Genomic DNA, 17,383 nt, shown 5'->3' with positions numbered 1-17,383 from the left:
AAGCTAGGTATAGGTTTATCTAGAAACTTAGGTCTTACAATCTAGAAACTCAAGTCTTTCAATTTGGGAGATATACTTTAATAATAACAATAAATGTTATTTCCTGCATTCTATTTTCTGTTTTTTTATTGTTTTGTTTTGTTTTTTGCTTGTTTGTTTGTTTTCCCAAGAATCCTCTAATTCAGTTAACGAACCTCCTAAACTGACTGGCTAATTTTCTACTCTTTCCACTCTTATTTTCAGTTTCTTTGTATTTTTACACCTTTGTCTCCAGAAGACTTCTACAACTTCGTCTTCTGACTTTTTCTTTTTTTAACTTTCTACTAAATTTTACATTTCTATCTTTTTATTTGACTTAACAAACAGCATGTTCTTCCTGTTTCGTAGATGTAAGATCTTCTCCTACCTTTAAGAAGCTTAATGATAGTTTCTTTTCTTTTCTTTTTTTTTTTAACTTTCTACACCTTTACAGAATCTGTTTTATTCCTTGTTTTTCATGGGAAGTTTTCTGTCCAAACTTGACTTTATGCTCATATTTAAAGAGTAGAGCACTAAAATGCTGAGTAACATCTCTGTGCTTGCAGTTGTGGTTTATGGACTGTGATCTTAATAGCAGAGTAATCTGGCTGGGTTGTTTCCTTGGGGCAATTTCTGATACCAATATATTTAGGTCTTTTATCTTGGGCTGTCTAAATTCCTCAGAAAAGAATCTTCCAATTTCCTGTCTGGTTGTCAGCATTCTTAGAGCTGGGATAGAAAAATGGCTAAGGTTCTCCATAAGCAGCATGAAACTTTTCACCTTGCTCTCCTCCCAACCCAATGTTAACACTGCTTTGGTGATCTCTGTCCCAGAGACCCTACCTTTTATTTTTATTTTTTTTCCAGAGAATTAACCCCAGTTTTCTTCCAGACTTGGGGAAAAATGAGTGGAGGCCTAATTATTAAATAGACTTTCAAACGTTCCTTCGTTTTGAATCCTCATGTTCATTTTCACTTCCAGAAGTTTCTGGCATCACTAACAAGAAAGCCCTTAGGAGTTTCTAAAATATATATTGGTCTTCTTATTTCCAGTTTAGTTCTCCATTTTAATAGAGTTTTATTTCAATGGAGTTTCAGAAGGGAGTAAAATTACAATGGAGTTTTAGAAGGGATAAAAATGAGTATTCTTTCCATTCTTTTTAACTACGTATGTGTTAGGAAAAATATATTAAACTTTTATTTTGAATTAATTTTGGATTTACAGACACTTGCGAAGATAGTACAAGAGTTCTCATGTGCCTTTTATCCAGTTTCTCCTAATATTAACATCTTACATAATTAAGGTAAATTTATCAAGCTAACAAATTAACATCAAATAATAATAGTAAATAAATTGAAGATTTTATTTGTATTTCACCAAGTTTTCCACTAATATTTTTTCTCTCTTGGATTAATGCAGGGTAAAACGTTGCATTCAGAGACCATATTTCATTAGTCTTCTCTAATATCTGACAGTTTCTCAGTCTTTCCTTATTAGGACATTGATACTTTTGAAGTGCAGCTTTCAAGTATTTTGAAGAAATCTGGATTTATCTCTTTTTTTCTCATGAATAGACTGGAGTTATGATTTGGGGGAAGAATACTATAGAGATGAAGCATGCTTCTCATTATATCATATCAGAGGAATATGGTCTTAAACATAACTTATACTGGCAATGTTAACCTTGATCATTTGGTTAACATGGTATCTGTCAGGTTTCTCCAGTCTAAAGTTAACATTTTTCCCCTTTCTATAATCTATTCATTAGAAATGAACAACTAAGTCCAGCCAACACTCAAGGGGAAGTAAATTAAGTTCCATATACTGGAAAGGAGTATATCCACATTTATTTTTAGAGATATATGCATATTTTAAAACTATAGATAGTTTCTTCTATAGCCAGAGAACTATTCCGCATTTCTAATTCTTCTTGTGTCAGTTCTGGGATTTATAATTATCTTGATAAGTTTTCATCTCATCAAAGCTTTACAATGGATTGATATTAAGTCATTTATATTGCTTATGTCATCTTTAAAATTTGTATTGCATCTGTGTTAGGTCACTTTATTCATTCCTCTGATGATTTATATTTGTAACATCCCTCTTCATCAATCTGATCAAAGATTTGTGAATTTTACGCCTCTTAAGAAATGACAGTATTTTAGACTTACTGATGCATGCTGTGAATTTCTGTCATAAACTGTATTATTTCTATTTTCTTAGGATTATTCTATTTTTTCTTTTCTGTCTTCATAGATTGGGTGTTAGCCCATTCTTGTCCAGTCTTTTCTATTTTCTAACATACATATTTAAGACTATAATTTTCCTTTGAAATACACAAATTTTTAAGTAAATAACTATTTTAATAATGACTACATTGTTTTTCCTTTGTGCTTAGCTTTAAAGAAATTTATACATAGCAAAAACTTAACTGTTTGGCTCAAAATCATAACAAATGTTAACTGTTTGGCTCAATGGATTTTTACATACAAATACACCCATTTGCCCACTACCCAGATCAAGAAAAAGAACACCTGTATGCTGCAGAAAGTTTTCTCATGCTTTTGCCCATTAGAGATAACTACAATGGTAATTTGTAACAAATGCCTCAGCCACATGTGCTTTTGTCCTATCTCCTTCTTCCTCACATTAGAGCAATTCATGGATGTGACACATTTCCTACTTCATTGTAAGGTCCTCCAAGACAATGGCAAAGTCTCATTCATGTTTGCAAGCTTTGCAAAAACTATCATTTTGTCATGCGTAGAGCAAGGATTCAATATGCGGTTCCCTGGTCATGCCATGCTCTTTGGTTGAAGCGATTTCCCCTTAGCCTTCTTTTCTGATGATCAAATGTACTCCTTCTGCACAATTCAGTCTGAGCATCATCATCTGTAAGAGCCTTCCCTGAAATGCTCTAGACCTTCCACATCTTCTCACAGTGTGATTGAACTCAGCACTCCTTGTATGTGCTCAAAGAGCACCCTATATTTTATATCTCAAAGCACTCCATAATTCGGAATTGTAACAACTATTTTACTTGTCTCTCTTGTCAACTTGAGATCCCTTTGAAATCAGGGGTTATATTTATTACAGTTCATACTCTTCATTACTAGATTTCTAATATAGTATCTGGTACAGGGTATAGATGGATAATTGATATTCAATGAATGAGTGAATTTGTTTCTCCAATTCAAAGAAAATCTACTTAAGGGTAGGGACTGTATCTTATATTTGTGTTTCCCAGAGCACTTGTATGGTGGGTACACCCTAAGTTAAAGCTTCCCAAACTTTTCTCAGTTCACAGCTCCCTTGCTTCCTCAATAATTTTTTTTTTCATAATGCCCTCTAGGCCAAAAGAAATACCTCATTGTTTCATTTACTAACTAGTTAGGTCGTAACATAGCAGCCATTTGAAAAGATACACAAAAATTGAAATAAAAATACTTCAAATTTATCCTTACATAAACTACTTTTTCATGAGAATTTTGTACATAGCTGGAATTGCTTAGCTCCTTAAATCTTGGCATAAGATCAGATAATAAAACTCTCATTTGTTCCACATGGATATCTGCATGGTACTTACTTCTGAACACAGCAACTACCAAACCCAACTTCCCTAAGATATGATGTACTAGAACGTAACGTGACGTAAGACAAATTAGTATTGCCACCCTAGTAGGTTACCTGGTTTCCAAAAGATCCCAAGCATCTGTGTGTTGCCCTCTAATTTTTAGAATATCCTGCAGCATCCCAGAGCATCTTGATGTAGTCTGCAAACTACAGCCTTAGGTAATTACAGTAAACATCCATTCGCTCACTGTTTATCATTCATAGCACTCAGGTAGGTGTTAAAACTACAAAAGTGATTAAGATGGCTCTAATAATAATGATGATAATAATAATACATCAAAAACAGCAGCAGCCATCTCTGTAACAACACACACTATGCTCCAGACACTATGCTATGCTAAGTTAATGAATTTCAGCTGGCTTACTAAAACTCATTAATGGTATGTACAATTAAAGGTTCTGGAACCTAACAGAGATCTGTGTGAAAGACACAGCAGAGTTAAGTAAAATGTAATATAAAAAGTATTAAAATAAAATTACAAAAGCAATGATATTTGGTGTTTAAAGTTAACAAAATAGTTATGTGTATTTTCATTTCATCCTCAGAACCACTCTGAGAGTCAGGTAAACCCAGGTATATATAGGTATTAACTTAAGCTGCTTAAGTTATATGTTTAAAAAATGGCAATATAAATACTTTAAAGGGAGCTTTAGGGCAAATTATTTCTAAAAGGGCATTTCAATGACTATAAGAATGGCAGATTTTTGGAATGTTAGTAACTAGGTATAAATCTGTGGAGTTGGAAATTGCCATGTGCCTATGACACCAGAATAGGAACTGAGATCCTTAGACCAAAAAAGGACAGTAGAAATTATATTCTCAATGCATACATTCTTCAATCTTCCATCCAATCAATCCATTCTTCACAATCCTGGATAAAAATGATACCCTTTTTTGCTAGGTAACTTGTGATTTGATAGCTTTACACTGTACTGTATGAATTTTTTTTTTACCTACTTTTTCTAATGTGTCCCCCCCTTCAGTTAAATTGGAAGAAAACTCGGGGCGCCTGGGTGGCTCAGTCAGTTGAGCGTCCGACTTCAGCTCAGGTCACGATCTCACGGACCGTGAGTTAGAGCCCCGCGTCGGCTCTGGGCTGATGGCTCAGAGCCTGGAGCCTGCTTCCAGTTCTGTGTCTCCCTCTCTCTCTGCCCCTCCCCCGTTCATGCTCTGTCTCTCTCTGTCTCAAAAATAAATAAACGTTAAAAAAAAAAAATTGGAAGAAAACTCATTTTATGTCAGTCCTTCAAACAGGTGAAGAATGTTAGCATATCTTTATTCTTCTCTTCTCTGAACTAAATATTCCAATTCCTTCTATAGTATGTGACGAGGTTTCCTGCTTCGTTACTGGTTTGACCACAATACCACCTAATATTTGCATGACATTTTATAGCCTCTAAAGTTGTTTGACAAATCTATCTCAGTTTTTATTTTAAAACATTTCCAAGGGCCTTCGAACAATTCTGTAAAGCAGGTATTATTAATCCCACTTGACAGAACTGGAAATGGAGCCCCATACATTTTTAAAAACTATTCAAGGTTACAGGAGCACAAGGTAGGACTCAAATCTAACCCCACCTACTTCTTAGCATATTTATTTTGTCAATTATTCTTTTGATCACAGGTAACAGAAAATTCAGCACAAACTAACTTAAAAAAGAATTTGCAATCTCACACAAAAGAACATGAAAGAACTAAGGGTAGGCTTCCTTTAGTGTTCAAACAATGTGATCAAGGATACATCTCCACTTCTTAGCTCTGCCTCTGGTGTAGGATCCATTTTCACAAAAGTTCTACACAATATGGTCCCAGGATGGTTACTAATAGTTCCAAGGATTTTCCCATTTTCTTACTATGAAGGACAGTGTTTATATACCTGAGGATACAAGTTCCAAAACGGAGCCAGTTACAAAATGGAGAACATAGGCTATAATCATTAGCCTAAGTAAATAAGGGCTTATATCTAAATTAAAAAGTAGGTTAAATCTCACCTAAACAATACAGCTAAGAAATAAAAAGTAACACTTTGGGAGGAGAGGAATAGATGCTGAAGAGATACCAATAAATAAAATGATCTCCCTCTGATTTGAAACTATCTTAAAACATGGCATATGGAAATGAGTGTGATGCTTCCATCAGACCAGTGAAAGTGTACTATTTCACCTAAAAATTCTATTTGAACTCCTGCACCCACTCATCACCTTACAGCAAATCTATACTAGCTTTTCAAAGTACTCTTTTTTCTTCCTGATTACTGAGTATTTCTTTGAATAGCAACAAGAATCATCATCTCAGTTTAGCACCCAACAGATAATCTGATTAATACATTTTTTAAAGGGATCATAACACCCAGCACTATTTTCGGTGACCCTACTTTTGGTGAAAAGTTCCATTTAAAAGCGACCAAAACTGTCAAAGAGCTAAATTGTGTTGATGGAGATCAAGTCCACTTTTTAAAGATTAATAAGTCTCTTTAAAATAGTGTTGGTCGTGTACCATCTTATAATCTATTGCAGTTTTCAAGACTCAGTTCCTACTTTTCAGGTGCTTAAATCTAGTGGAGAAGACATAGAAATAGATCCTCTAAATAGAATATACCTAGACAGTGGTATACTTATATAGTGAATGCCAAAGAGAGAAAAATCACTTGATTTAATCTATCTAGGAAGTGTAAAAAGAAGTTTTTCAGGTTAAAAAAAGCTAAGTTATTAAATAAGACTGGCTTCTGCAAGGCAGGAAAGCAATGGTATCCTAGGGTGAAGGCACAGTATGACTAAAGGCCCAACACCACCAAATAGCATGGTATGTGTACCAGCAATTTGGTACCAAAAGCATGAAATGTGCAGCAGAATGGTGAAGATGAACTGGTAGGGGCCAGGTCACTGAAAGATTTATAGTTCATGCTAAGTAGGTTGAATATTATCCTAAAGGCTATGGTGAGTCACTGAAGAATTTAAAAGTTCACTGATTTTTTATTCATAATTGGAAGGGGACAAAACTGGAAGCAAAGAAATCAATGTAGGAGGTCAAGGTAAACACTGAGAACTGCAATTAAGTCGGTGGTAGCAGGCAGTCCGGAAGTGTATGTGCTAAAGGATTATTATTAGGTAAAATGGAAAGGTTTTAATGACTGAAAGGTATTAAAATGGGGAGGAAAGAAGAAGAGATGAGGAAAATCTCCAGTTCTCTGGACAGGGCAAATTGGTAGATGGTGATCTCAATGAATGATACAGGAAATAGAGCAGGAGGGAAAGGTGTTGAGAGATGAGAAGGTAACTTGGTGAACTGTTTGTTCACTTGTCCCTAATGCAATGATTCTGACAAAAGTGTAATTAAGATTTTACCTTTAATTAAAATTTTCTAATGTTTATTTATTTTTGAAGGAGAGAGAGAGAGACAGAACATGAGTGGGGGGAGGGGCAGAGAGAGAGAGAGAGAGAGAGAGAGAGAGACAGTATCCGAAGCAGGCTCCAGGCTCTGAGCTGTCAGCACAGAGTCTGACGTGGGGCTCAAAGTCACAAGCTGTGAGATCATGACCTGAGCCGAAGTCAGACACTTAACGGACTGAGCCATCCAGGTGCCCCAAGATCTTACCTTTAAATAACCAGACAGCTATCACAGTTTTGTAAATACAAAAAAAAAAAAAACCAAAAAACAAAAAACAAAAACCAAAAAACCAAAAAAACCCCAAAAAACTAATGAATCAAAACTAAATAAATCAAGACAGAAAAATTATTTCAGTGTTGTGAAATTATCTGGCCTGCTAAGCTAAAATAGAAATGCTATTTCCTTTTTTAAAAGAAGGGTCAGGTGGCAATGGTAAATTTCTTAAAGAAAATTTAACCACTGATTGTAATGTCTGTGGCTTTGGGGGAAAACATAACCCCAAATTACAGTGGCTGTGGTTATAAACTATTATGAAGAGCTTCCAACGTCAGACATAGCTTAAGTGTCTGTGTGCTCTGGAGTCCTTTTACAGGACTTTGCTAGAACAGCAAAATTAATGACTCCTTTCTTTTTGTCCATTTCGGTGTCAATAACAAATGTACTTTCCTTTCGTTAACAGCGATTTTCAAAGGATACAGAATGAATTTAACCAAAAATGCCAGAGTCATAAACTTTCCTCCGAATATTTCAGAAAAAAACACACAGTCTACAATCAACTCTAAGGATTAGTCTTAATTTGTGATGAAGGCCAAAGTCATCTCTCAGAGTCGGAGAAATATGTGCCAGTCCTTAGAAATTGTGTTTTCTGTTATAGTTTATCATTTATCTCTTCAGTTAATGTCAGTGTTAACACAGAGAAAATCTAGAGGTAAATTACAAAGTAAAAGCTGTTTGTCTTCCTTAGGCTTTTCAGAGTAATTTTAGTTACTTGTTTTCCACTTTGCCACACCCCATTCCTTCCTTATTTCTAGTGTGACTTAGTGGCCAAACATGCTAATTCCTGTTAATTCTCTGGTTTATTTCCAGAATTCTTTTAATTAAAAAAAACATCTGAGTGCTATGAAGTGACCTGCATATTAGAATTAAAACAAACAAACAAACAACAACAAAAAACAAAACACAGCTTCCTGGCTTTTTTAATGTCATCCCTTCAGTCAGTACTCAAGAAGTTGGTAGTTCTCCAGGCTGCAGGGATCATGTAGCTGCCAAAGAACGAGAGGACAGAGTGAGTGTTGACCTCTGAAATCAGACAGGAGTTGGGCAGAAGATGGCAGGAGCTGCTTGTTAATACTTGTAACCCTGAGCTTCCTACAAAATGTAGATGAAGCTTTGGCCACTGGATCAGGGTAACTGTGATACAGAAAGCACCAGTAACTTTAACACCTTCACAATATCTCCTGAAATACAACCATCAAAAGTGTGAGACTATTTCTACTACTACACAGTTAATCTGAAGTGGCCATATTTTTTGTAGGAAGAAGATTGCCACATTCCGTACAAAAATGTCATGCAGGGTCCCGCCCTTCCAGAAAATTTTTGTTCTTATGTATTGGACTTTGATACCATTTATATGGTTATTATTCTCAAATTTTGATCTCTAGCCCTGACAATGCACATAAACTCCAGACACACATTTCTAACTGTCTACCCAACATTTCCTCTAAACTTATGAAGAGGCACCTCAAATTCAATATGCACAAATTGGATTATTTATCCTCAACCCTCCTCACCATCTCAAACTGCCATATATCCAATAATTTATTCTGATAGTTACTTGTTTAAAAAAACCAGCTTTATTACAATATTATTTACATACAGTAAGATTTATCACTCTACAATACATAGTTTGGTAAGTTTTATGAAGTGTAATCATAATTATGATTAAAATAATTCTATCACTTTCAAAAAGTGCCCCTCCCCCTCAATTACTGATTTCTTTTCTCTCAAATCAGTTTTGCCTTCTTCAAAATTTCATATATTCTATTTAGAATTGTAACATGTAAATTTTTTGAGTCTGGCTTCTTTCTAATTTCCTTATCTAAACAAGACCTCTACCGCCCTCTCAGTCAAACACATAACCCTTTCCATAGTCCATACCACTATGTGGAAGTACCTTATTCACTGTAAGTCTTTTTCAACTTGAATGTAAGTTCCATGAGTACCTAGGGGCCCTGTCTATCTTGTTTGATGCTATACGCCCAAAACTTCTAAGAGGATCAACAATAAATATTAGTGAATAAACTAATGAAAATAGTCCCTTAAAGTTTTTGCTATTGAAATTATCTATACATTAACTAATCAATGAGATGGATTTGTGCTTTATTCTAAGGTGAGAACATTGGGAAGAAGGGGAAAGCTTAGGGGTGAGTTGCAAGGCCTCTTGAGTGACACTGCCTGATTCTGAATATGGTCTGTTATCTCTTCTAAGGAGTTATCATGGCCTTGAGCAAGTTACATAATCGTCCTAAGCTTTCATTTCTCCATCTGTAAAACTGGGGACAACAGTTTCTGCCTAGTAAGGTGCTTGTGAGTATTAAATGAGATCAAATAGGAGAAACAATTAGAAAACTGCCTGGTACTTAGCACTCAGTGGTAGTCAACGGTGGTAGAATTCCTGCTGTCTCCATCCAGTACCACTGCTACACTACTACTGTCATGTTACTGTTTCCTGAAGCCAAAGATGAAGAAAAACTTCCATAAAAATACATTTTTAGCTAGTAGCCTAAATATTTGTATAGAATAAAGCCAGGTAAGTGAAGCTTGACCATGGAGAATTATTATAGTTTTTTGTTGTTTTTTCTTTAGAGAGGGAGCGCAAAAGTGGGGGAGGGACACAGGAAGGATGAGAGGGAGGAAGAGAGGTGGGGGGAAACTTAAGCAGGCTCCACACCCAGAGTGGAGGGAGAGGGTGTGGGGAACGCCAGCTCCATCTCACCGCCATGAGATCATGACCTGAGTCGACATCAAGAGTCAAACACTTAACCGACTGAGCCACCCAAGCATCCTTACTGCTTTCTTTATCGCTAAAAGAAACAGTAACATTCTGTCAACTTTTGCAATGTCTAATATTCCAGGCATTTTCCTAGAAGTCATAACAAGGACATTAAGTATAAATCTGAAACTCACAGTTAAAAGCTTGTGATTTTAAGGCTATGAACAAGTTCAAGAGGCAGAATTTCACATACTTATCACTGGTAGCCTAAGGGTAAAGTCTATTTATAAATACATTTCTGGTCCTACAACTTAGGTAATTTAGGATAATTAATTAACTTGGAGGAATTTTTTACAAACCAACCTGTAATACTTCATTGCTTTTTTCAATTTGCTTCTCCATGGAATTAATATGGCTAATTAACGAAATGATGTCTATACATTCACTTGAGAATTTTGTTTTTTTTGTTTTTTTGTTTTTTAATTTTTTTTTTGTAGGGGTTACAAAAACAAACACACAAGCTCACTAATGTACGCATTTTTGTGGGATTTTTGTATCAGGGCTTTATTTTTTTTTTAATTTTTTTTAACGTTTTATTTATTTTTGAGACAGAGAGAGACAGAGCATGAACGGGGGAGGGGCAGAGAGAGAGGGAGACACAGAATCGGAAGCAGGCTCCAGGCTCTGAGCCATCAGCCCAGAGCCTGACGCGGGGCTCGAAATCACGGACCGCGAGATCGTGACCTGAGCCGAAGTCGGACGCTTAACCGACCGAGCCACCCAGGCGCCCCTCACTTGAGAATTTTGGATGAATACAATTAAGTCTTGTAAGTCATCTTCCTGAGTTAATTGTACATTTTGGAGACTGCTATTTAACGGCAATGACTGGTTTTCTGGAACACATTCTATGAGCTACACATTAGGCTAGGGCCTCCTAAGAGCATCAATATGACTGAGACACTTAAGAAGCTCTCAGTTCAGTGGGACAGTTAGTAAGATAAGTATTTGAATATGATTCATGCTGTAAGAGAATTATAAACTACAAGATAAGAGGTTAGGGCCTTTTCTTCTTCAACAAATGATTTAAGTAGTCTCTAAGCACAGCCACCCTGGGGCCTCCAAACAGGAATTGCTGTTATTTGTCTAAGAACTTCTCTGGACTAATTCTGCCAAGTCTGTATTCCTTGTTATGTATAACCACTGAAGTGCCTGCTGGGTTACCTCAGTGGTCAGCAAATAATTAGACAGTGAATTCCCTAAATACCTTGAACTAGTTAAGTGATCCATCATTTGCCAAGGGAGTTTGCATGTTAGGGAACACCTTCAACACTGCCAGTTTACAACCCTGCCTTAGCCTTCACTTTCGGCTTGAATAGAAGCAAAATCAGCCAGTGGTGAGAGATTAGGTAGGGTCTTTTCGGGTCTTTCCTGGGCATGTGCACAACCTTGTGCATGTATGTGACCTTCAAGAAACCCAGGAGTATTTTATTTTATTTTATTTTATTTTATTTTATTTTATTTTATTATTTTTTTTATTTTTTTTAACGTTTATTTATTTATTGAGACAGAGACAGAGCATGAATGGGGGAGGGTTAGAGAGGGGGGGGGAGACACAGGATCTGAAACAGGCTCCAGGCTCTGAGCTGTCAGCACAGAGCCCAATGCGGGGCTTGAACTCACGAACTGTGAGATCATGACCTGAGCCGAAGTCAGACGCTTAACCGACTGAGCCACCCAGACGTCCCTATTTTATTTTATTTTTAACGTTTATTTATTTTTGAGACACAGAGAGACAGAGCATGAACGGGGGAGGGTCAGAGAGAGAGGGAGACACAGAATCTGAAGCAGGCTCCAGGCTCTGAGCCATCAGCCCAGAGCCGGATGCGGGGCTCGAACTCACGGACCAGGAGATCGTGACCTGAGTTGAAGTCGGACGCTTAACTGACTGAGCCACCCAGGCACCCTTCCAGGAGTATTTTTAAAAATCAGAGCTTTTCAAAACCACCTATAATAATCATATTTCCCAAATTTCCCTTTTAGGTTTTTTGGCCAGGCTTTTGTTTGATCCAGTGGTATTTCTTTCTTAGGCAGAGGTTATACATCTGCCACTCACTGTTTCTCACAAACATTCTGAGGATAGGGCTTTTCCCAATAAGCAAGCTCTAAGCAAATGGGAAATTTCTGGGAAGCTGCCAGATAGGTCAAATAGTAGTAATTCCCTGGAGACAGGTTTTCTTGTGGAGCTCCAAATTTAGTCTGCCCACTCCAGTGGCTTCTACATTGCTGATTTTCATAGCTACCATGATTGTGAGACTACTATTTTTTGTGTGTGTTTTTTTTAATGTTTACTTATTTATTTTTGAGAGTGCGCAGGGGAGGGGCAGAGAGAGACGGAGAGATTCCCAAGCAGACTCCACACCATCTGTGCAGAGCACAACATAGGGCTCTAACCCATGAACCGTGAGATCATGACCTGAGCTGAAACCAAGTGTCAGACGTCTGCTTAACAATGGAGCCACTCAGGTGCAAAAGACTACTACTTTTTGAAACTACCTTGTAACCAGGGAGAAGGGGATGGGGATAAAGCAAGTTAAAAATCTACAAACTTGCTGTTCTTGGTGAGATTTAACTATTTTTGCTGAATAAATATTCCTTGGGTTGTTGAAACCTTTGGTTAATATCCAGAGTTCTGAAAAAGTTGATTTTGACAATTTTTGCCAGTGTTGTCATTGTCTTTATGGAGAAGCTAATTTGCAGAGTTCTTTATCATTCCTGAAGTGCTCAGCCTCTCCATTTCAAAGAATATTAATATTTACCCAATTTCTTATTTATTTATTTTGTGTGTGTGTGTGTGTGTGTGTGTGTGTGTGTGAGAGAGAGAGAGAGAGACAGAGAGCGAGCAAGTGAGCAGGGGAGGGGCAGAGAGAGAGGGAGAAAGAGAATCCCCAGGACACTCCGTACAGAGCCTGACATGGGACTTGATATCACAAACTGAGATCATGACCTGAGGTGAGTTCAAGAGTCAGACACTTAACCGACTGAGCCACCCAGGTGTCCCTCAATTTCCTTTTAGTACATTCAGTTTACAAGTGCAAACATTTAATCTACCTGAAATTCATTTTAGTACACAAAATGCAGAACAAAATGGGCAGCCAGTTGCAATTATTTTCATTTTTTTTCTGGGTTCATTAGTAAGATATTTTTGAGAATCTAATAAAAACTATGGACCATTTCTGCAGAAAAATATGCACATACACACAGTTTTGCATAATTTCATTAGATTCGCAGACTGTATGGGCCCCTTCCATGCAACTCAGATTAAGAGATTTATAAATTACAGAAAAATCTGTGTATCTGTATTCCATCCTATTCCATTGGTCTGTTCTATATCTGTAACAGTACTGTACAGTTTTAATTACACCACACATCTTTTTGATTCAAGGCCTTTGCACTTGCTACTCCTCTGCTTGAAACATTCTATCCCCAACTATTCACAAAGTAAACTCCTCACTTCAACGCAGGCCTCAGCTCAAATGCTAACTCCTAACATAGGCTTTACCTGACTATCCTATCTACATATTGGTTCCCTGACTCTCCGGCCCCTTACACAGCATTATTTTAATACATGACACTGATCACTACCTCACATTATATCTTTAATACTTTCCTATCAGTCTTCTTCATAAGAAGGCAGGGAAGTTGTTCTCCTTCTTACTACTCTGTCACCAGAAATAAGTACAGTCCCTAGAACATAGCAGGCAGTCACTTCAGTTATTAATGTGAAACACCGAAAAGTAGATTTGACCATGTGAATTTGTTTGCTTACCCTACCGGCCTAAATAAACAAAAGATAAATGAGCTTCATATGGCTCCCAAGAAACGTAATTTGTCAATTTTCTAGACTAGGACTATGAAGCTCTAAGGAGCTAAGGGAATGACAGGTGTTTGGTGGTAGTTCTTTACTACAACTACATGAAAATGAAGGCAGCTGAATACATTTGACATGACCACCTCACATTTGAAAATTTGAGAGTTAACTGGAAACATTGTTCTTTCTTCTATATATGTTCCCTATTCAATTCTCTTAACCACACGGCAGTTAAACACATACACACACACCACACCCACATACTCTCTCTCTCACATGCATGGAAAATATGCAAACGTTGGAAAGAAAATAAATACAATGCATTTATTCATGACATGCTTGGATTATCTTCACAGTACTCTGAAACTGTGGCAAACAGTTCTTAAAGTATATTATACACTGTAGTGTTTTCTAGAGACAAGAATGCCCCCGACAAACCAGCAGAGAAATATGCTCTTTACGATATATACTTTTCTGTTTGAGTGATGACCATGTGCTGATTTATTCATGCCCTCTTGCCCAATTTCACGGTGACTAATAGCCCACATCTATGTGAGGTTAGAGGAGTGGTCTGTGGTCACAAAAAGTCTTAAGTAAACTCTCTCGAATCAGAACTTAACCAAAGATCGTGACCTTATTAGCACAGAATTCCAACCAACTGAACTGACAATTAAACATCTTACATACAATATGTGCTCAATATATATTTGATGATACTAGCAACAGATTACAAAAAGAATTAGAAAGTAATCGTTACTCAAAATGAAAAGGCCAGGAAATAAACGAATGAGATCTGTGACCACACAACTGTTATCTTACCATAAATACTACCTAAAGATCTGTTTAATTTTTGTAACAAATGAGTAACTATGTGCTCTTGAGTATAAATTTAAGTGACATTTTTAAAAAAGTGTATAACATTTACCCTGGATGTTAAGAGCACTGAGTTTAGATTGGCTAATTAATCATAAGAAAAGCTTCCAGGTTGTTTGGTACAAGTCGTTTTAGCTACATTCATAATGTATGGTTGAATAAACAGTGGTAGTATGTATAATGCTTTGATCATGGAAAACAAAGACTTCTATAAATGTTATCTTTTGCTTTATATACTTATTTAAGGAAAGATTTACTCAAGTATCTGATTGCCTACATAACAAAAAGACTAAATACATGGAAAATACAGCCATGCAAATTCAGTTATGGAAAATGAAAACAATGTAGTTTTTAATTGTTCAGATAAGTAGACAAAAGTTTATTTTGTATGCAGGCCATACTTGATATGTGATACCTTTTATGAAACCATGGGGATTATCTGTGAGGTCCTATTAATTATCAGTATCAACTACAGATATACAGATACACATATTGGGTATAATTAATGGGATCAAACTGTTTTCTACTCTTATATAATACTTTATATTGATTGTCTCTGTATGTGTGTATGTGAAAAAGGAAAAAAATAAATAAACCAGAGGTTTAACATAGTTGCAATAACTAGACACAAATTTGGATCCTGACTTTTTAAAAAATAGTCAAAAGATAAAATTATAAATTACTGAATTTTCTTTTTTTTAAATTTTTTTATGGGAGAGAGACAGAGCATGAACGGGGGAGGGTCAGAGAGAAAGGGAGACACAGAATCTGAAACAGGCCCCGGGCTCTGAGCTGTCAGCACAGAGCCCGACGCGGGGCTGGAACCCACACACTGCGAGATCATGACCCGAGCTGAAGTAGGACGCTCAACCGACTGAGCCACCCAGGCGCCCCAAGTTACTGAATTTTCAGTATCTGAAAGCAGAAGTATACTGATATACTAAAAATTATTAGCATAAAATATTAATATTATAGACAAAATAATTAAACTGATATGTTCACTAAGGTGATTTTAAGATAAATAACAAGGAAACTTCATTTTGAGCAAAACAAGGAAAAAGACAGTTACAAAGAGTTAATTTTACTAACCTGACTTATTTTTCTCTGTTCTTGTATTGCTTTCTGAATTGCCTGAGATACTTCCTCTTGATCTTTTGCATGTTCAGTCTTCCATAACTCCCTTTCTTCAGCATGGGCTTTTTCCAGATTTTTTCTTTCTTCTTCTATGGCTTTTAAAACTGCATCCTTCATTGCTTCTTTCTCAAGCTTCAAAACAAATAATGACTCTAATGAAAATATTTGAATGAGTGACTGCATAAGTCCTTGAATAAGAAAGATGTGGGTTAACCTTTAAAAGGTACAAACTCGAATTCTATAGGGTTTAGTTCTGACACTGCTGTTTTTATGCACTTAATACCTGGTGCAGAATAAAATATTTGTTTTTGTACAAATATCCATACATTATTTCCAAGGCATATGTAAACTTCAAAGAAACTAAGCTTTACCTTAGTAAGTAACAGTTTTCAAACTATTTGGTCTTAGGATCTCTTTACACTCTTAAAAGTTACTGAGTAATTAAAAGAGCTTTTGTTTATGCTGGCTATACATATTAAGATTACCATATCAGAAATTCAAACCAAGACAAAATAAAAATATTAATTCACTCTATATTAACATTAGATGTTCTGTATATTAATAATCTTTTATGAAAAATAACTATATTTTCCAACACTTAGAAGTGAAAAGAATATCTGTGAACCTCCTTAATGCCTCACTTAATAGAAGAAATTTAGGTCTCATACCGGCCTTCTGTTTTAAATTTGTAAAATGGTTTTTGGTTGAAGTATATAAAGAAAACTCAGTCTCACACAGACATGTAGTAGAAAAGGGAGGAGTATTTAGTAGCCAGTTTATATCTTTGGAAATATTGGTGATTCCATACTGAAACTTATCAAGGGATAGCTCTTAAAGGGTAGTTGCGATAAGGAAAATCACATAATGGCAATGAAATCTTTGTATTCTGCTACTTACTATATTACAATCTTTTCTTGCACTTTGAATGAGTCCTTTATCTATGTGTGATTTTTTTAAACATTTTTATTTGGAAAATATTAACGCAATAAATTATGCATCTCCTCTAGATGTTTACACATTTCATTATATCATAACAAAAAAGGTCAAATTTGTTAATGTCACCATCAATTTCATAATAAAAGTCTTTATCTGAAAACAGATACAAATTTTCCAAAATTCTAATTTTGCTTTAAAGCTCAAATTTTATCATTGGCAACAAAAACTGTTAGTTTTCTGGAGATGCTGGGCTCACTCTATTTACTTTGGAGAAAATGTCTGCCAAATACTAAAGTCTGCATAACCTTATTATTCACTAAAATGGTGTTCCATAAAAGTTACCAACTTCAGTTGCAACTCAAACATAGGAATTTCTCTCTAGAAAACCATCATACTTTGGGATGCAGTAATGTCCATGGTCCTTCCACCTCTGATGTCCACAGTTAACACTCTTCTCTCTCTTCCAGTTAGCCAAATTTGACACAAGTTTTCAAAGCTGAGTTACCATTTTCTGAACTCCTGTTTTACTTTACGATTCTT

General features: G+C 36.0%; 1 protein-coding gene across 9 annotated transcripts in view; it reads right to left on the bottom strand.

Moving 5' to 3' along the window:
- CCDC91 (coiled-coil domain containing 91) overlaps positions 1–17,383 on the bottom strand; it is a 349,643-nt gene that overhangs the window by 66,752 nt on the left and 265,508 nt on the right. For all 9 annotated transcript variants that reach the window (XM_042992023.1, XM_042992028.1, XM_007075649.2 and 6 more), the window contains one exon: positions 15,863–16,039. In XM_042992023.1, the coding sequence (XP_042847957.1) occupies positions 15,863–16,039 (177 nt within the window). The remainder of the gene's footprint in view (positions 1–15,862; positions 16,040–17,383) is intronic.

This window comes from Panthera tigris, chromosome B4, assembly GCF_018350195.1.
Source record: "Panthera tigris isolate Pti1 chromosome B4, P.tigris_Pti1_mat1.1, whole genome shotgun sequence".
Taxonomy (NCBI): domain Eukaryota; kingdom Metazoa; phylum Chordata; class Mammalia; order Carnivora; family Felidae; genus Panthera; species Panthera tigris.
Note: the sequence above shows the minus strand (reverse complement) of the source record. Positions and strands in the feature narration are given on the sequence as shown.